Genomic DNA, 21,518 nt, shown 5'->3' on the forward strand with positions numbered 1-21,518 from the left:
ATTAGGTGACAGGATCAAATCTGCACTTTATGACATCACTTTGGAGACTTGTGAAAGAGGGTTTGGAGTGGCAAGGACTGAAGGCAGGGCTGACAACAGAGAAGTCCCGGTGAGAGGTAATGAAAGCCTGAAGGAGGTGGTGTGAGTGTCAGAGGCTGTGGAAACGATTAAAAATGTTTAGTGAGGGAGAGAGGGATTTCAGTGTGTCGTAAAAGGGGTAACTGGATCGTCCTCAACAATAAGAGAATAGTTTGGGGGCAAAGATAATGAGTGAGTTCTGCTTAGGACGCTGCCAGTGGGGCATCTGCTTTTGAAAGTACCATAGATAATTGAGGAAGCCTCCCTGGGGCTCAGGAATCTCATGAGATGTGATAGGGGAGGCAGAGAGGCTGAGGACTGAGCACAGGGCAGACTGAGCCATGGGAAGGGAGGGGAGAGGCCACGTCAGGGAAGCTGGGGAGGCCCTGTCGGAGCATGGACAGGGAGGTGACAGGAACCAGCACAGCTGCAGCATCAGAAAGGAAAACGTGGGATCAATGCAGTGCCCAGCTGTGACTCCAGAAGATGGAGGATCAGGAGAATTTTCAGATACAATCATCAATAGCTTTGTTTTGCTTCCCTATACTTACTGGTTATGGGGGAGGGGGAGGTATTTTGGGAGAAGGGAGTATTATGGAAGTTAATCAAGGAGATTAGTGATAGGGATGCAAAATTTTTAAAAAATTAGTCTTAAAAATATACAGCAGAGAACAATTGGAGGTTAGAAAGGGATATCAAGCAAGGTATTTTGGGAACTATTGTGTCAAACTTAGTATATTCTTGTTTTAAAATTATGTGAGATATTTCCATATTAGTCATTTTGTATAAGAAGACTCAAAAGAAAAATGAAAGAAAATGAAAAAATAGCATGCTTCAGTCTGTATTCAGTCAATATCAATTCTTTCTCTGGAGATGGATAGTATAATTCATCATTAATCCTTTGGGATTGTCTTGGATCATTGTTTAACATATACTTTGAAAAACTATATGAAATAGATACATAATTTCATATGCAATATTAACTTTTCCATTCCTCAAGTATACTTATTAAATTCATTTTTTTAAAAAGTTCCAGTGGCTCCTTTCTCCCTTGAGGACAAAATACAGATTCTCAAGTTTGGTTTTTAAAGCCTTCCATGGTTTGACTTCTTTCCTTTATTTAAAAAAAATGTTTTAGATTTTTTTTATTATGAACTTAAATGTTCATGTATGTTAATAACTATTAAGTTAAATTTTAAAATGAGTATTTAATTAAAGAAAAAGAGTACCATATGTGAAACTGAACTTCTCTCAATTACATTTTTAAAGTAGATATTCAATTTAATAAGAAAGTAACATGTAAGGATGTGGTTCCTGCAAAACAAGAGAAGGGAATTGTAAAGGCCCTTTAAATGGGCGGCCACAGCACAACAGGAGATTTGAGTGGCCCAGAAATAATCTCTGTGGATATAGGACTGCCCTGTGGGTGGGATCCTGGCCATATTGAGATAGCTTCGTAATGGGTGACGGCTCTCTCGCTGGTTGGCTGTGTGTGTGACCTCAGAGGCCCTTTATAAGCCCACTGCAGACAGCAAGTCACTCTCTTTTACCTGGCTCCCTAACCTGGGGTAGCCAAGCCAAGCTGATGATTAGCCATGAGAGGTAAGGAGTTTGGTAGTGAACATGTGGATCTTCAGACCAGGTGTTCACTAGGGAGTTAACAAGTCAGGGCATTATGTGAGTAGGTATAATAAAGGCTTTTAAGATTACAAGTGGCTGTTCTTGAGCGTACTACTGGTTATTAAACAATTTTATTTCTCTTCCTTGTAAATTCACTAAATTTTAATCTTTCTGATCAAGAAATCATGGCCAGAGACCTTTGAAGGCCTCAGAGGAGGCGAGCCGGGTAGAGTTGACACTGCAAAGGTCAGTGGTCAAAGGTACTCTGTTGGTCATAGGGTAGACTAGTAATTGTAACTGCTAGGAGGGCATGTTACAGTAACAGAGTTGCCCTGCTTATTCATTATCTTGTCCAAACTTTTTATGATCTCTTTGGCATATCCTTAAGAATGTTTTGTTGATCCTTTTATATTTCTTTTTTTTTTCATTACGCCTGAATAGTTTCCCTGCCTCCCTTGAACTTGTAATTAATAGAGTCAAGCAAACAAATCAAAATAGAAGCTGTGTCTGAAAAGTGTCTTTATCTACCTTTAAGCCATCACCTACCTCTACCAAGAAATAGAAAGCATATTTTCTTATTGGTTCTCTGTAGTCATTTATCAGATTGCTCAAGTCTCTCAAAATCAATTTTTTTTTTTAAATGGTGTTATACCGCTATGTGTATTGTTATCTTGGTTCTGTTCATTTTACTTTTTAATCAGTTCATACAAGTCTTCTCAAGTTGGAAGTCCATCTTTTTTAGCATTTGTTAAATGATGCAATAATATTCCATTAAATTAACATAATGGACTTGTTTAGGCACTCCTGCTTGATGCTTAGCCATTCAGTCTTCATAGTTCTTTTCTGTTGCAAAAAATGCTGTTTTAAATATTTTTTTCCCATAGGCATCTTTTCTCTTGGTCTTTAGCCATTTTGTAAAATATGCCTAGAAGTAGTATTGCTAGCTTCAAGGATTTTAACTTAGACATGTCTATCTTCTAGCTTCATTAGTCTATTTAGTGTTTAGTGTTCTATATAATATTCTTCCTCCCATCTCTGTTTGTCACAGGCTGTTTGCTCTCCTTAGAATGTACTTGATCCTCATCTCCACCTTGTAGAATCTTTAACTTCCTTCAAAGCTTCAGTTCATATGTTAAAACTATCTTAACCCCAATTCTTTTATACAAAACCCCTAATCTGACCCACTCCAGTTGCTAAGATCCTACCTCTTGGAAGTTATTTTAATTATATATTTTCCACGTTTGTGTACATGTTGTTTCTCCCTTCAGTAGAGCCTAAGTTCCTTGAGGGAAGAGGTGATTTTATTTTTATTTTTGCATCTCCAGTATAATTTCTGGCACATTATTAAGTAGGTATTTAATAGATATTTGTTTAATTGAATTAAATGCAAATGAAAAAATGTAAATTGATTTAATGAGTTCTGATACAAGAGGCCTTTTTAAGATGAGAGAATGAGGTAGTATAATATCATAATTGTGTATTAATTTAAGTTTTCTTCAGCCAAATAAGCTGATTCCAAAGTAGAAAAAGAACATACAATAATAATTATGTTATGGGATTTCTTATCAATATTCTGACTTTTTCTAAACTTCAGTAGCATAGTAATAATTGATTTAATAAAACAAGAGACTAAAATAATTCTAAATCACCAGTAAAGATTATACTTAAAACTGAAACTATATGGTATATAATTTATTCTGTATTACCATAATTCTTTGATTTTGGAAATCCAGCATATTGTGGTAGCTAGAACCTCAGTCACCAAAACCTGGCTTGCAGATTCACTCCAGCACTTTCTAGCTGTGACACCATGAGGGGGTCATTCTTATTCAGAGAAGGTGATGGTCTAGATTGGCAGAGGAAATTCTTTACCAGGAGCAGCACATATAAAAAGTCAAATAGTACCATATTGACCTATTATCTAAAATGTTTTTTGTTAATTTCCCCTCCTTTGCTCTATTGTCTACCTTTAGTCTTTTGCAGAAAATGATTCCTCTTATTTTATATCTCTTCCTTGTAAATTCACTAAATTTTAATCTTTCTGATAGGAATAACCTTTACAAAGGATGGCCGCTACATGGCATTGGCAGAAAGGCGTGACTGCAAAGATTATATTAGCCTCTTTGTGTGTAGTGACTGGCAACTATTGAGGGTGAGACATTTTTGGTTATTATTAAAAATAATTTTTGGAGGGATATTCCTTAAGCTACTAGGATATATATGTATTAAATGTTTTTTTTGTTTGTTTCATTTTTTTTTTTTTTGTTTTTACATTCTTAAAAGTCAGGGATTATTTTTTAACTCATATTTTTGTACTGCCACATCTTGGTAAATTTTGCTTAATTACAGCTTCTTAAACATTTTCTATTCACAACTCTTTTTTTTACCTGAGAAATTTTATCCCAGAATAAAATAGATATACAAATCAAACATTTACTGATAAATCATATTTCTCAACCCCACATTCAATTGTGAGATCCTATATAGTGTCACAAACCACAGTTTTAAGAAACTGGGATGTACAATAGGTAGTGAATTTTCAAAACAGAATGATTTTACTTTTTCTCATAAGTATATTGATTTTCTTATGACAAATCAGGGAAAAAAATAAAGAACAATTTCACTAATGAATAATGATGTTAAAAACATTAAATAAAATCATGGCAAGGAAACTAGAATAGTATGGCCAGAAAATAATGACCAAATTGAATTCATAGCAGGACTCCAAAGATAATTTAACTTTAAGAAAATGACTAGTATTTGTAATTAGGTAAACAGCAAAATCCACATGATTGATATGTGGGAAAAGTCTTCGAAAAAAAAAAAAAACAGTTCTTGATGCTGAGTGAAATAAGGAGAACAAACATTGTACATAGCAATAGCACCATTGTATGATGATAACTTTTATCAACAATATAGTGATCTAAGACAATTCCAAAAAACTTGCAATATAGAAAATGCTGACTGCATCCAGAGAAAGAACTATGGAATCTGAATGCAGATTGAAACATACTGTTTTCACTTTTTTTCTTTCTCTTTTTTCTGATTCTTCTTTTATAACATTACTAATGTAGAAATATAGTTAGCATGATTGCACATATATAACCTTATATCAGAGTGCTTGCTGTATTGGAGAGGGGAGAGTAGGGAAAAGGGGGAGAGAAAAATTTGGAACTCAAAAGCTTATAAAATGAATGTTGAAAACTATCTTTACATATAAATTAGAAGAAAACAAAATTCCTATTAAGTAGAAAGAAATTATTAAAAAGAAAAAAAATATGAGAAGAAAAAAACTACCATCTTAAGGAGAGAAAAAAGGAATAAAAGAAGTTGTAATTCAGAATTTACAAAAATAATGTTATTGTTTTTACATGTAATTGGAAAAAATAAAATACTTAAAATAAAAATTTTTCATTTATGTTAAAACCTTAAAAAAGATCCTTTCTTTAATATGACCAAAAGGATATATCTAAAAACACTCTTTGCTATAAAGAAATTCTAGAAGTCTTTCTAGTGCAAAAAGGTCAAAGATTTCTTTTCCCCTGCTGTTGTTTCAGCAACATATTTTGCTAGATTGATAAGACAAGAATAAAATAAAAGGTTTTAACATCAAGATAAGGAAAAACAAAATTGACCCTATTTGCATGTGGCAAATTCTAGAGATTCAGTCAAGAAACAAATTGAAATGATTAATATCTTCATTAAAGTTAAAGAGAATGAAAAAGAAATTCTTAAAAATTATCATTTTTATGCCATATAAAAAAGAACTAGGAAAAAATAAATTCCATTCAAAATAGCTTTTATAATGTATAAAATAATCTAGGAGTTAGTCTTTTTAACCATACATAGCACTTATGTAAGATAACTACAAACTTTCTTCCTGAAATAAAAGAACACTTAATTAAAGATTCAGTTCATGGTTGGGCTATGCTAACATAATAAAAACAATGTTATTATCTAGATTAATTTACAAATCTAGTACTATAACAAAATATCACAGCAACATTTTATAAGAATAAACAAAATAATAAGAAAGCCATTTGGAGTAAATAATTTAAAAAATAAGATCATTGAATACCAGGCCTCAAAATTATTTTATAAAACAATAACCAATTTAAATCAGTAATTAAATTGGCATTATAAATCAGTGAAAGAAGACTAGATAAGCAATAACCCAAAGTGATTGTTGCTCAGTGTTTGATAAAGTGTTAAATAAAAGAGTGTAAAATATTGGGCAAAGAATTCCCTGTTTGAAGAATTTTTAGAATGTGATTTGATATAAATTAGTTTAGACTAATATCTCACACAATCTACTGCAATAATCATCTAATGGATAGACAGCCTCTTAAAAAACATTGCGTCATTAACAAATAAAGGTCATCAGAAGGAAGTGCCTTTCAGTGACTAATGCAGGACAGAATAATTACTCAAAGCCTAAAGGTAAATATAAAAGATATGATAAATAGTTTGGATTACATAAAATTAAAAGGCTGCATACAACTTAGAACTGGGAAACAAGCAAGTGGAAAAATTAATGCCTGAAGTAACGAGTAACTTTAACTTCTTCATCACACTGAACAGGAAATAAATGTCTAACATCCTATACTTGTTGTTAGTCACTGAGAAAAGTCTGCTATCCAAAGTAAATAAGGTATTAAAATACATGTGTAAGGCCACAAGCCATTCCCCTTTAGAAGAGGTCACATAAAGAATTACAAACTATAAATGAGTTGTGTGAATAATTATCCAAGTGAATAATTTGAATAAAACAACTCTGAGCAGTTACTTCACAAAATTAACAAAGATGACCAAAAGAAGGAAACACTGAGTATTGGCGAGGCCATGGGGAAGACAGTGAAAGGTATTTGTTTAGTTTTGGGGTTGGTGGGTTGGTTTTTGTTGTTAGTGTTGTTACATTTTGAGTTACAAACTCTTTCTCTCCTAACCCTGCAATAGAGAAAGCCAATGTTTGGCACACTTATCTGTGAAACCATACAATACGTACTTGCATATGTGGGTTCTTACTGTGCAGATGAATAGCATCTTCTTTCATGAAGTCTTTGTAATTGTTTTCAATATTATGTCATTCAGAATAGCTAAATTATTCATGGTAACACTTCAAATAATGTTCTTTTGGTTTTGCTCATTTCAGTCTGTATAATTTCATGTAAGCCTTTCCATGTTGTTCTAAAATCCATCTGTTTGTCATACTATCTTATTCAGCCGTTCCCTAATTGATGAATACCTCACAACTTCTAATTCTTTGCCATTGCAAAAAGAATTGCAATAAATGTTTTAGAACATGTAAGTTCTTTTCCTCTTTCCTTGATCACCTTAAGAAACACTAATAGTGGTATTATTGGGTCACTGTTTTATAACTCTTTGGGAATAATTCCAAATGTTCTCAAAAATAATTGGATCAGCTTACAACTCCACCAACAGTGTATTAGTGTCTCAGTTTTTCTACATCCCCTCCAACATTTGTCATTTTCTCCTCTGTCATTTTAAATTTGATTGGGGTGAAATGTTATTTTACCAGAGAGGAAATGCAATGGACAGAAATGTGGTGAGATTTATGTGAACCAACACAAAATGAAATAAGCAGAACCAAAGGACACTATACAGAAAAGTTACCACCATAATGAAATAAGAAATAATTCTTGTGCTGTTTTGGAAAGCAATGAAACCTGGTTCTCTTGGCAGAGGGTTCAGTTCTGGAGGGGGAGAACATAGCAAACATATCAAAAAGTTAATTATGATGCAAAAGCAGTAGGCAGGCATCAATAAAGTACATTTTTTTCTTTAATGTAGGGAGGAATTTATTTGCCCCTGAGAGATATATTTAGGAAAAACTTAGTAGGAAAACTTAGAAGCAGCATGACAAGAAGTTAGAACTCTGGACTCCAAGTCAGGAAGAAGTGGTTTCAAGTCCTGCCTCAAATACTTCTTGGCAAATCATTGAACTTTTAGGCCCCAGGTTTCTCACTTTAAAATGAGGGGCTTGAAGAGCCTCCAAGGTCCCCTACAGCTCTAAATTTTTGAGCTGTTATTCTATGCAAGTTTGAATGAACATATTGCTTACAATTTGGGGTTCTAAAGAAATCTTTTTAAAACTTTCTTCTGATTCTTCCTTTACCCTACCCCAACTTCGTGTTTTTGGTGCAGCATTTTGACACAGATACCCAGGATCTTGCTGGAATCGAATGGGCTCCAAATGGATGTGTGTTGGCAGCTTGGGACAGTTGTTTAGAGGTATGAGGAAAATTCTCGTTTTTTGGGTATCTTCCTGATAGCTGTTTTGCTCATTGCTTTTATGCAGATCTTCACCAGGCCTATACGAGGCCTTCCAGCTTAACAGAACTGCCTGTGTTCATTCTTCTAATAAGGCATCAGAATATGCCTGAAGTAATGAGTAACTTTAACTTCTTTATCACACTGAACAGGAAATAAATGTCTAACATCCTATACTTGTTAGTCACTGACATAGGGAATATAGCTGTTGGACTCGGCTCAAACCTCTGCCTCTGACGTTTGCTAACTGTGATCACAGAAGAATCAGTGAGGTTCTGAGCCTCTGAGCATTTCCTCATGAGTAAAATAAGTTATTACTAGTAGCAGTAACTCTTGCTGAGGGCTGTTAGGAGACTCAAATGAAAGTCTTTCTAAAGAGTAAAATGTCTTAACAAATCTCAGCTATTACGACAGCTTTATGACATTATAGTCCTCTGAAATGGCTTGTCTGAAAGGTTTTAAAATTCTTAATTCAAAAGCTTAATTTAAGAAATTGTTTTGTTTACAGTATAAAGTTTTGCTGTATTCTTTGGATGGCCGGTTGTTGTCAACATACTCTGCATATGAGTGGTCACTCGGTATCAAGACTATAGCCTGGAGTCCTAGCAGCCAGTTTTTGGCCATTGGAAGCTACGATGAAAAGGTAGGGCGTATGTGGATGATAAAATTTTTAGAATTGGCCATGTGCCTTTGTTTAATGCAAGATAGCAGCTCTGATCTTGTTTCTTTAAATAGGTGCGGATTCTCAACCACGTGACTTGGAAGATGATTACGGAGTTTGGACATACTGCAACCATTAATAACCCCAAGATAGTAAGTTTGGGGTTTATGCTGTTAGTGAAAATTATAGGGGTCTTTGATTTTATTGATTTCAGTCTCCACCAATTCAGATAGAAATCCAGCCATGTATTTTTATATAAGTAGCCATGATTGGAGAAATTTACCACCTAGGAGGTGCCCTTTTAAAAGGTAATGAGCCTTTCTGCTCCTAACTAGACTGGGCCCACTTCAGATGACAGAGTCCTTTGAGCATTAGACCTATTTCCCTCTTGGTAAAAGCTACAAGAGCTCATGCTATAGTGGCATAGCCTTTGAGAACATGGGATCCCTTCCCTATTACACTGAGACATTACAATAGGACTGTGGAGAGTAACACAATTACTGCTTGCATGATGTATGAGAAGGAATGTAACCTAGCGTTTGGTTCCCTAACCCTCTTCTCCTAATCCTGGAAAACTGTTGATTCCTTCTGAGAACGCTTTACATTGTCCTCCCTGATGTGATATGTGAACTGAACAAAGACCTGTTCAAAAGGCATTGGATAACATTCTGGCTTGTGTATATTATCACTTCATTAAGAAAGATAGCTTACAATAAGTTTTATATTATCCATTATTGTTGTTTTACAAAACCATAGCTATCTCTGCCTTCTTAAAGTTCTTCCAAGTATATATATATATATATATATGTATAAATTCCTAAGATTTTAATGTTGAAACTTTTACACAGAAGTCATTGATAATATTGAGTTTCATTGCTCTTGATAGCTCATATCTATCTTTCTCTCCCCCCCTCCCCCCCCGAGGCTGGGGTTAAGTGACTTGCCCAAGGTCACACAGCTAGGAAGTGTTAAGTGTCTGAGACCAGATTTGAACTCGGGTCCTCCTGAATTCAGGGCTGGTGCTCTCTCCACTGTGCCACCTAGCTCATATCTATCTTGGAGACAACTGTGTCTTCCTCACTTATAGTCTTTCATTCTGAGAGTTAAGTTTTATTTATTTGCCTAGAATTGGTTTTTCTTTTATTCTTGACCTGATTTTCTTTCTTTTTTTTGAGGCTAGCCATCTTAAGACTTGCCACCTATATCCTACCCACTTTTAAAAAGTATTAAGACGTAGGAAAAAAATTTTCTTACTATGAATTTCTCCATTCCTGACATTTTTGAACTATCCAAGTAGAAGAATTTAAGACTTCTTCCATAAGAGGAAATTATTGGATTATTTGAATTATTTTAATACTAGTAAGATTAACTTCAATTTTCTATTAATAATAATAATTGTCCCTAAAATTTGTATGTTTTACACTTTACAAGACTTTCAGATAATTATCTCCTAAGTTTTATTGTCTTTGTCATAAACCCTGGTGTTTATTCTTTCAGGTTATATATAAGGAAACGGAGAAGTCTCAAAATTTAGAAATGGAGAATCTTCCATTCCCACCAACTAAAGCAGCAGCCAGTTCTCTTTTCAACACAGAGAGTAAATGTAAGAAGCAAAGGGAGAAATGTCTTTTTTTTTTTTTAACATTGATTCTTTTTTTCCTAATTAACTAGAATCATTTTTTTCCCTTTTCATCTCTTCCTCCCAAAACACCCTACCACCCCCCCCAAAAAAAAACAACAACCCAAAAGCTTTTTAAGAAATATTCATTTAGCCAAATTAATTCCTTTATTGGCTGTATTTAAAACATCCATGAGTTTGTCATAATTAGGGAACCTCTTGTTTTCTGGCCTCTGGAATCGTTTGTCATTGCATAGAACAGAATTCTTAAATATTTCAGAGTTGAACACTTGTGTTCTATAAATCATCTTCTTGGTTCTGTTCCTTTTATCCTATATAACTTCTGTGTCTTCTTTGTATCTCTGAAACTATCCCTTAATTTTTGTGGCACAATTATATTGTTATATTCATAGAATATAATTTATTAAGTTCTTCCTCCATTTGAGAAGCATCTTTTTCAGTTTCCAGGTTTTTGTCACCAGATAAATATTGTTGTGCATATAGGTCCATTCTTTTTTTTGATCTCTTTGGGATCTAGACTCAGTAGTGGTACCTCTGATAAGACATTCGCAGTTTAGAAAATTTGAAGGCCACATTCCAAATGGCTTTCCTGAAGGGCTGGATTGGTTCATAGCTTTACCAAAGGTACATTTATGTATCATTTTTTTCTGGCATCCCTTCCATTTGTTATTGTTTGTGTGAACTTTGCCAATGAGGCAGAAAAATTTGTAATTTGAATTTCTCAATTACTGATTTGGAACACTTTTTTATATGGCTCATGATAAATTGGGTGTCTCCCTTCCTGTTCATATCCCTTAGTCAATTGGTAAATGGCTCTTATTAAAAATTTGAATCATTTCTGTTTTTTGAAAATGAAACCTTTATCAGATAAACTTGCTGTAGTTTTTTTCCACAATTAATTTGCCCCCTTCTAATTATTGCTTCATTCAACCCATACTTGTAAAATTCATTTTTTCAATTAATGAAAATCCACCTTTTCTCCCTCTCTTATCTCCCCATTGTAAAAAAGAAAACTTTATTTTACTGATAATGAATACTGGTTACAGCCCTCTATGTCCAAACATGTATATATATGTGTGCACACTCACCTACACATTTACACCTCATGCTAATTCTATTTTTACCTTTGTGTCAGGAGGTGGGTAACATGGTTGATTCTCTGAAATGATGGGTTGGTCCATTGCACTTACCAGTATTCTGCCCCTTTATGGGTGATCACAGTTGTGCTCAGCACAATTGTTCTAATTTTGATGCAGTTTGCTCTACCCCCTTCACTTTCCCTAAGCCAGAAACTATTTTGATTAAGACTAATGATTCCCTTAATCTGCCTTTTCCTTTTTCCCCTTTTCCCCCATGCCTGAATCTCCCCTTTCTCTAGTTTCCTTGAGTAAAGTTTGTGCGTGTGTACACTTCCCTCCTTTGACCAGCTCAGATAAAAGTGAAGTTCGGATGTCAGCTCTTCCCCTAATCCCTTCCCCCTTGCATGGTCTTCTACTTACACATTCAAATTACTTAATTCTACAAAGCTCTGCTTAAAGGTCAAAGGTCCATGTATCTCCCTCTAGAACTATAGTTTGCTGAATAAGTTCTTCTTGGTTACAAGTCTGTTATCTCTAGCTTTTTGGATTATCATATTCCTAACTCTACTCCTTCATGGTAGTGGCTGCTAGATCTTTTTTGATCCTGATTGTGGCTTTTCATTACTTTTAACTGCTTGCATTTTCTTTTTTTCCTTTAACCTGGAAGCTGTGGATTTTGGCTGGAAATTTTTTTTTTTTTTTTTGAGGTTTCTTTCAGGAGGTAGCCAGTATTTTCTTAGTATTTTTACTTAGGACTAGATGGGGGACAACTTTTTCTCCTTTAATATGCCTTACTCATGCTCACTTGAGACCAGTTGTCTTGAATTATTTGTGCCTCATATGCTTTGAACACAAGGGCAAAATAATGGATTGGAGACCCACACTGTTCATTATCATTTTACCTCAGGCCTTCTACAGTGATATTCTGAAATGGAGAGAAAACAAAATTTTCCCAGATCAGCCAAAAGCAGTTTGTCTGGCTAAATGAATTATCTCTATACATGAAAAAGATGCAAAACAATGAGAGGTGAAAGGAGGAGGAGGGTGGGTTAGTGGAGACCCAGGTTTCTTTCCTGGACCTCTTATCTTCTATTCAGTGATATTAATTAGATAATTCTGAAGGTTTTTTACTTGTGACTTGATGTGACTTAGAGATGAAATGGGGATTAATTGGGAATTAGCTGCAAAAAAACACATTTAAATGAATGGGGCAGGAAAAGTATAAATAGGGAAAAAAAAAATAAGATATTTGAGCTACAGATGACTGTGTTCTACTATTCCATTTGGTTACAATATTTCATTCAAGTGTGTAACCAGCTTTTCTTTGTAGATTAGCAGATCCACCACTATAGTTAGCATGGTGATTATTTGCCTGTTAATTAGAAACTTTTGACTTATACGCTGAGGGTTCCTGGAACCTGAGGTTTGGGGAGAAACGAAACAGGCACTTGTGTAAAGATGTCATACAGCCTATGTAGGTTAAGTGTAGTGGTTCAAAGCAAATGTCCTAATCCCTTAAATTTGTCTATCTTTAAAATACTTTTTTTTTTGTATGGCTTTCTGATGGGGTCAAGAGAGACATTTTAAAAGAGATCTGACTACTTAGAACAAAAAGAGACACTGTTTAGATGTTTGCATAAACCAATTAAATTATTTCCACTTAATTTTTTTTCTTTTGTTCTTTCTAGATGAGGTGGTCTCATCTCCAATTTCTTTACAGACATCGAAACCTGTCACTGATCGACCAAATCCTAAAATTGGTGTAGGAATGTTGGCATTTAGTCCAGACAATTGCTTCCTGGCTACGAGAAATGGTCAGTATCCTGTGAACCATATGTTTTATGTTAATGAATCTTCTCAAAAGAAAACCAAGGACAATGTTTTCTTCTGAGGGTTTTCCCAATTCATTTCTCCTGCAGAGAAAGAGTAGCTTTTACTATTTACCAGGACAAAGGAACAATTTTAAAAACGCATTCACAGGGTTGAGATATTCACATCATTTGTTAACTGTCCATTTGGGGGTAAAACATGAAGAGGAATTAATCTCGTAAACATGGTAGTAGAGTCATAAACCAATGTTAGTGTTACTTATTATCTTGAAGCAAAATAGAGCCCTTGTGATTGATTTTACAGCTAAGAAAAAAAATGATATAGTAGCTACATAACAATCAGCTCTTAGCCTTCCAGTTCTACAGGGACCTTTAAAGAGCTGGACTAAACAAAAATGATATTTAACTGGAACGAATAGGGTCTCATTATGTGTATGTATGTATAAAGCATATTCTTTCCACTAGATAACATTCCCAATGCTGTTTGGATCTGGGACGTACAAAAGTTGAAATTATTTGTGGTATTAGAGCATCTGGCAGCCGTCCGTTCCTTTCAATGGAATCCCCAGCAAGCCCAGCTAGCTGTGTGCACTGGGAGAAGTCAGGTGTACCTGTGGTCCCCGGCAGGCTGTGTGTCAGTGCAGGTACCAGTAGAAGGTGAGTGGAGGTGTAAAGTTATCTTGTGTCACACACTCATGATGCTTCCGATAATTAATAGATCTTGTATAATGCCGATTTGTTGCTATGAACTTTTTGGAATACTTTTGTTTTTACTTTTATCAGGTGACTTTCAAATACTTTCTCTGTGTTGGCACCGAAGTGGGGACTCCATGGCCCTCCTAAGCAAAGATCAGCTCTGTTTATGTTACTTGGAAAGTGAAGGAATAAAATAATTACAGCCCCAAATCTTAAGGACTTCCTTGATATCTACATTTGAGTGAATAAGTGCTGCTATGTCAGAAATCCAATACACAGTTTTATAATGAGGGGGAAAAAAAAAATCACATGACAAAGGTGGGAATCAAATCTTTGATTAACTTAATGCCTTGATTTTAAATATTTTTTTACAGTAAAGTGTCTTTGTACATGTCAGATAGAAAAACTAATTTTTTTTAATAATAAAGACTTGAAAAGTTCACAAAGCAATGTGATGTACCTTTTTTCCATTATGATAGACTTGGGGCACGTTACCCTCTTTCTGGGATATCACTATGAAAAAAACAGGCTTGACTGATAGGATTACATGCCATCTCCTAAAACCTTTTCCCCTTCACCTTCTCTTTGTAACCATCATCAATTGTTCTCTTAGATTTGTTACTGCCTTGTGAGGTGCTGCCAATCTAAGCCTGTTTCAGAAAAGTTTGACCAAAACTACACATTAGAATCAGCCCTGAGGCACCAGGGAAAGCCTATCAACCAATATTTTACCTCATCTTTGTTAGAGAACTGGAGATGTTAGTTGCTAATGAAGCTGTACCTAAAAAACCCATGGGAAACTATTGAGTAACTTTGGTGTTATGTATGTTACCAGATGACTTATGTTCAAAAGTGTTAGGCATCTTCCTCTGCCAGAGCAGGTATGTTTACCTTCTCTGTAAAGGAAAACATCAAGTGGTGGGGTTTTTTTTGGTTTTGTTTTGTTTTTAAGTATGTAGATATTCTATTAAATTATATCCTTTAAAATTATAACCAGATAACTCATTTGTTGAAAGTGAATCATTTCAATACTTGCCCAAAGTCAAAAAAGGAACAACACTGATAAAGTTGGAGTTGGCTTTACTACAAGATTACAAACAGGAGCTAAACACGCAGGTGTTTTCTCAAATGGTCTATTTTGGACATGCACTGTATTGCATTCCAGATATCTGACAAGCTAACAATTAAATCGGAAGTTTAAAAACGAAGTTTCAAACACACAAACATCCACACACCAACCAAGAGGCTGGTTAGACAGTAAGGAAAGTCTATAAACAATTAAGCTGTATTTTATGGCAGACAAGATTCTTAAGTCTTCTAAGTAGTCTAGCAATAATTGGATTTGTATAATGTATTTGTAAAAGGCTATCATCCTTAACTATATTATTCACACCAGGACACAAAAGCTTGGATAGTAAGTGCAGTGTTTTGAGCTACATAAATACATGGATAACCATATTAGACATTAGTTGCTTAGTGCTAGTCTAACAGGAGGCCTTTAAAAAGTGCAGTACTCGAAGAGCAAAGCGAATCGATTCCCTTTTAAATACTCATATGGCAATAAAAAACATAGCATATATATTAATAAAATCATGTGCAAAGAATTATCAAGGTGAATGTCTTAATAAAACCAGTTAAATTGTCTTAAAGTGTTCTCTTCCCTCCCTCCCCCCTCCCAGAAACCTCTTTGGGCCTATATATGGTAGCATAAATATTAACACAATTTAGATTCATTCTAGAAAAAGTTTGACTTCACCAAACTCATATTTACAAAACAAGTACTAACATCCACAACAGTAGCTAACAAAGGCAAAGACTAAGTCCAGCTAAGATGGGCCAGTCTGTTGGCTACTTTTGCATTTGGCTTCTTAAAAAGGAAAAAAAAAAAAAGCTTTTTTTCTTTAAAAAAATATTAAAATTGCCCCTAAGTGTAAACATTTTGGCTACAGGCACTAGTCATCAGGTACCTCTCCTTGTATAATGATTAACATCCACATTACATTCTAAGTGGAATCATTCCGACTTTTTTAGGAACATGCTAAAGTGGCTGCATTGGGAAATGTCAAAAGAAGCAAAATCCACACACTCAAGAAAAAGCACTAGAAGTAATTAGAAAATAAAATACCAGCTAATACAAGTGACAACTGGATTCAATTTGCCCTTTGTGTATAGCTTGTATTGTTGCCAAGTATCCGATATTTGAAGTCTGTAATTCATTTTGCTATTTAGAACCCTAAAGGTGAGTAACTATTACACATTCTTTTACCTATAAGTCTACCCTGGATCCTCCATCTACCTTTGAGGAAGTGATTTCCTTTACAGTCACAACACCCAAATGACAACTTCTATAGCAAGTGGATTATAAAATGTAGTTTAGAAGCCGATTTTGCCTCTTGACATAGAGTATCCTAGCTTGGCCTCGTTGTTGATGAAGGACATGAGCCCCACGTAGGTCTCGATGAGAAGAGGACGCTCCAAGACCAGCACGCCATTGGCTCGACCTGGTAAAGGGAATTCCTTTTGGGCCTTCTTGACGGCTTGGATTAATAGGGCCTTGAAGCTCTCCAACTTTAAAGGAAAGAAGAAAGCAAGTTAGTGTCCAGGCAAAATGAAAGACGCAGCCCACCTCCCCAGCACTGGGAATGAGCTAGAGACGAAGTTGATGAGGGAAAGGTCTGAGGGATGAGTCCTTCGAGTCTTGGAGAATCACCTTTGCCCAAGCCTCTTCCTCGGGGAGCTCTCTGGCTATGCTAATTGCTGCCCATTGCCCATCCAGCAGCAGCTGCAACTGCTCATGGGCACTTGCTGACCCCAGTTGTGTGGGTTATACAGTACTTGCTAGCATCAGCCTAGAAGCAAGTTATTTTCATTTCTAAAGGCCCTTTTCAAGAGGTTTGACAAGGAGCGATACTTCACAGTTGATTGGTTCCCCATACCTGGCAAAGAGATGCAATCTTCTCATCAGCATCTGCCATTGGATGTTCTACAAAAGTGGCATAAGGCAGATTTGTGGACCAGGGATTCCATCTGTTTAAGAAGGAGGCGCGGCTTTGCTTATCCCATTGAATTCGAATCCCAAAACCTTCTCGCCTGTAATTGGAAGAGACCAGTCACATACCACTCAGCAGGACTCAAATGCGCTGTCAAAGAAAGTCCCATATTTAAAGTGAATTCCCTTCTCCCCCCTTTTTATAATCTAGAATTCATTCTTGTTTCTATTTATAATAATGATTAGTGTGCCCTTTACTGACAACTGTGTTAAGCATTTTAAATTCTGCTCATTTTAATTAAAATGTCTTAGGTTAAGCTTAAAATCTTGACACTTCTTAGGTTCACTTGGGTCAATAGAGTAGACAGTGTTGACTCAAGTTTTGGTGGACATTTTTATAACTTTAATTTCTTTTTCTGGCTGTCCTATTGGTATTTAGTTACGAGTATTTGCTGGTCTTAGCCTTCCAAGAATTTTCTGGTCAGATCTTTATATAACCCTATGAAACAATATTTAAGCTACAACTTCCATGAATTTTTTAATGTAAAAAATGCCCCTAAGACCATTAGACCAAGGAAGCTGAATACCACACTAAACATTTTATCACAAAAATCTATCTTTTGTAAAAGTATTAAAGCAAGAAATGTCTTTCTCAAATGTAACTGCCCCAGAACTGTGATGATCAATGCAGTACCCTTTCCTAAAACGACAAAAAGATACATTCCTGCAGGAGTTAAACATTGGCCTTTTAGTGAATTTAAGATCAATTTCCTAGAGCACTGAATTGTAATTCATTTCATAATCCCTTTTTGGTAGTCTAAAAGTAACTTGTTTCTATTCCAAATTATCTTTCAAGTTACTTAAGCTAAAGACCTCTAAAATCAAAAGTACTTTCTAATTCAGAACAATGGCCGCTTTTAATAGAGTAAGTTTCTCTAAAAGTTACCAGTAACTCATTGTTGCACATCATTTTTTATCTGGCTTACTGAGGTCAGATTACTTAATTAATTTCCTTCCCCAAACAATATATGTTCTCATGTACTCATAAAGCAAACAATACTGTATATGCTAAGAGCATTCTGGGGAGTCAGATTTAACTTTGAAAAGAATTATCTCTAAAGCAGAGATTCCACCTTTTCCTATAGGACCCTCAGGCAGGGAGGTGAAGCTTATGGACTTCCTTGGCCCCAAATCATGACTTTACATGCTTAAAATAAAATACCCAGAATCACAATGGAAACCAATTGTATTGAAAAGAAAACCAAACCAAAAAACCCATTAAGTACATAAAAGCCTAGAATATGAAACTCTGTTCTAAAGTGCCTTCCTGCTTTAAATTCTAATTCTGTGTTACTGAATGCCATGAATTGAACTTACTTATTCAGTGATTTAGGAGGAAATTCAAACTCTCCATAAGAAATGGTATCAATTGCATTTAGTGATATTTTAACCACCTGCTGGCACTGCAGATTAATGAAGTCATATTTACAGATCAGCAGAGATTGATCTGTGATGAGAACCAGCCGCTCCTTTTCATTGTTCCAATGGTCAACCCTGGGGAGGCAGAGAAAACGAATCATGTTTTGTAACTTCCCCAAAAGTCTGTAAAAGCACCCCTCAAATGAACTGGCACTAAGTTAGCTGTTCAACCAAGCCACAGGGCCGCCTTCAGCTGGGTACGGGAGGCAGAGGGGGAGGCCTTTGCAAGAGCAGTGTGACAAAGGCTGCCTCCCCTTCCCACCCGAGCGAATACTGGGTAGTGCTCACACTCAGGTCAGTGTCTTCAACACAAGCTCCCATCTTCTCTTAGGAAATGCTGCGGACACTGGCCTTGACCTCTTCACAGCTGCTAGGCTCGCAGGGACAGGCCCTCATTGTAAAAGGAAAGCCCTGAAGGTCCTGCAGGGCACCTGCTGAGCCCAAGCTTTCACCCCAGCACCGGACACGAGAAGCTCACCAAGCCCCAGGAAGGCCTGTCCCCTCCTAAGGACACACTGACACACTTACTCTGTCAGCAGCCACACGCCCTGCACCTCTCCGTCCTCCGTGGGCAGGACAACCAAACGGATCTCCTCGACTGCCTGTTCGATCGTCCCAGGCTTGAACAAAACACAGGAAAGCCGCATTAGGCTGTGCTCGAATGCTCTGTGTGTGTGTAAGAGTGTGTGGGAGGGGCACGTGTGGGAGGTGTGTGTGGTGCACAAACTGTTCAGAAGGAGGCCCATATTCTCCATTAGGAGGTTTCAGGTACTATCATTTCTAACCCTATCCCCATCCTTCTCACAAGGTAACGCAAGGTTCTTGAACACTAAAAATCCATAGCTCCCTCACCTCCCTCGCCTCCCCAGTCCTAAAGTGCAATCCAAGTTCGGGGAAAAACATGGCCTGGTAGCCCAGAAGGGCCCAAAGTATGCACGTCACTCAAGAATTAGGCCCCCGTACTAAGCGCCTGCGGTTTCTGCACTCTCCTCTCCTTTAGGTGAGAAGAACGGGGGCGGTGTAGCAAAGACTAAAGCACATGGAGCTGGGAATGCCGAGACCGTCTGGCCAGTGCTGGCTTTGTTTACTCAAATCCAAATTGGGTTTAGATAGATCACAGTTGTTTTTGCACTGGATGACTCGTGATTTCAGACATACAACATCGGAAACCAATGTAAGGAACTCTTGCCACCACTGCCGATGGGTCCGGGGGCCAGTGTGGGCAGAGTGAGCGATTTCTCTGGTGTGTGAGGGCCCGAACACCTTGCCAGGCCGCCCTTATGGGCCCAGATCTGGGCCAAGCTGAAGAGAGGGACACCTAGATTGTGTCACTGGGGAGAGAAGAGGCCTGGCCAGGAGGCGGGCGTCCCGCATTCAAATTCTACCCTTGGCCAAGGCTCCGGGTACAAAGGTCCCAGTGTTCTACTACCTGCTGGGATGTGGAAGGTTCTTTTATCAGAATGCATGGGAGCTGCCATCTACCAGAGGGACCTCCCCAGACTCCCCTCCTCCCTTTACAGACCTCAGCCAGAGAGCCAGGGCTCCAACCCCAGCCTGTATTTGCCATGGCCCCTTGCCAGATGGAGCCCTGGGAATCTGAGGGTAAAGAATACAAACGGCTGGAGAGGGACACTCAGACTAGCTGAAGCATTTCCGTGCAGTTATTTCCATACACTACTTCATTTGATCATTGATAAGTTAGGCAATCAGCAAGCACTCAGTAAATGTTTACCATGTGCCAGACACTAGACACACATGAAAAGAGGCCAAAAAAAATCAAATCTCCCTCAAGGAGCCCACGTTGTAAAAAGGTGACAACTTGTCCCCTGAGTTTGCAAAGTGCCAGGAACACAGTGGGCACTTAATAAATGCTGATAGACTTGGGATGCAAACAATATCAGAAGCAACGGCGGTGGGAGGGAAGGACAAAGGCCGCAGGCAGGAGCAGGGACAAAGCAAAGGATTGAGGGGCACGAATTCGAATCTTCTCTCCTAGGGAAGTGACAGCCTTTCCTCATCTGTAAAAAATAAGTCAATAACAGGGACAATACTAGTACCTACCTTATCAATCAAACCAACCTTATCAAGGATCAAATGAGATAGTATTTTTAAGTTGCTTTGCTAACCTACAAAGGCGCTGGCCATTATTCTGGGGCCGGGGATCCCGCGGGGAGTCTTGGGGAGGAACTCTCTCGGAGCCCGGGTCGAAGTTAAAGGCATAAAAATTGAAGGCGGAGACGCGCAACAAAGGAAACCGACCAGAGGGAAATACACTAAAGGAGGAAACAAGCCAAAAGGGCCTGTCCCGGGGGCCAGTGTCAAGTTCATGAGCCCAGCTCAGTCAAGTTCATAACCTCAAGTTCATGCCCCCAAGGCGCAGGGGGTCAAGTTCAAAGCTCCAAGTTCATGACCCCCGATTCAGAAGTTACATTCCCAGACCCTTTCCCCCACACACAGCGAGCGGCCCGTTCTCTGGGGCGCTTCTTCGGTTCCTCGCACCCCTCCCGCGCACCCACCCGGAACACGAAGTACTCCTTGACGCGGGCGCGGCGCGTGGGGTCGTGCACACTGAGGGGCCACAGCGTTTGGCGCATCGGGGTCCGGCCCCCAACCCCCGCGCTGCCCGTCCCGAGACCCGCGCCCGGCGCCGCTACGCCCACGCCCCCATGGGTCGGGATCAGCGTCGTGGGGCTCGTGCCCGCCGAGTCCACGGAATCCCGCAGCTGCAGCATGGCCTCCTTCAACGCCCTAGCAGCCGCCGGGAACGCCCGAGCGTCAACCGCCGGACCGGACCCGGGGCAGGCCGAGACGCGCTCCGGCCCGCCCCGTCGTTTCTCGTGATTGGCTCTGCCCCGCCCCCCCGTTCCCACTATTGGCTCTCCAACTGCTTCTCGAGATAAAACTCCGCCCGCCCGGTCGGCCTCCAACCTGACTTTGCTTCACTGACGCCTGTGATTGGTTCACCTGGGCCCATCCCCTCTATTGGCTCGGGCTCCTCGCTCTCTCGTGATTGGGTCTACTGGCCTCTTCGCTCATCATGATTGGCCGTCTCCGCGTCGGCCATTCTCCTCGGCGCCCGCCTCGCGCTGTGATTGGCTCAGCCCGCCGTGGTCACAATCGCTTCCAATCCCTTTACGGCGGAAATGGCCTCAGGGTT

At 38.2% G+C, this 21,518-nt stretch overlaps 2 protein-coding genes across 4 annotated transcripts in view; one reads left to right on the plus strand and one right to left on the minus strand.

Moving 5' to 3' along the window:
* Positions 1-14,103, plus strand: part of WRAP73 (WD repeat containing, antisense to TP73) — a 47,283-nt gene extending 33,180 nt beyond the window's left edge. For all 3 annotated transcript variants that reach the window (XM_074306474.1, XM_074306476.1, XM_074306475.1), the window contains 8 exons: positions 3,747-3,850; positions 7,864-7,950; positions 8,498-8,632; positions 8,725-8,802; positions 10,148-10,253; positions 13,057-13,182; positions 13,663-13,854; positions 13,981-14,103. In XM_074306474.1, the coding sequence (XP_074162575.1) occupies positions 3,747-3,850; positions 7,864-7,950; positions 8,498-8,632; positions 8,725-8,802; positions 10,148-10,253; positions 13,057-13,182; positions 13,663-13,854; positions 13,981-14,090 (938 nt within the window). In that variant the 3' untranslated portion in view covers positions 14,091-14,103. The remainder of the gene's footprint in view (positions 1-3,746; positions 3,851-7,863; positions 7,951-8,497; positions 8,633-8,724; positions 8,803-10,147; positions 10,254-13,056; positions 13,183-13,662; positions 13,855-13,980) is intronic.
* Positions 14,104-14,956: 853 nt separating this feature from the next.
* On the minus strand, positions 14,957-21,295 carry TPRG1L (tumor protein p63 regulated 1 like). The gene is made up of 5 exons (XM_074306479.1): positions 20,878-21,295; positions 18,890-18,981; positions 18,260-18,436; positions 16,830-16,983; positions 14,957-16,461 (listed from the first exon to the last, which is right to left on the minus strand). The coding sequence occupies exons 1-5, from the start codon at positions 21,091-21,093 to the stop codon at positions 16,267-16,269; spliced, it is 834 nt and encodes a 277-aa protein (XP_074162580.1). The 5' UTR covers positions 21,094-21,295; the 3' UTR covers positions 14,957-16,266.
* Between the last annotated feature and the right edge of the window lie 223 nt (positions 21,296-21,518).

Source organism: Sminthopsis crassicaudata, chromosome 3 (genome assembly GCF_048593235.1).
Source record: "Sminthopsis crassicaudata isolate SCR6 chromosome 3, ASM4859323v1, whole genome shotgun sequence".
NCBI classification, from domain to species: domain Eukaryota; kingdom Metazoa; phylum Chordata; class Mammalia; order Dasyuromorphia; family Dasyuridae; genus Sminthopsis; species Sminthopsis crassicaudata.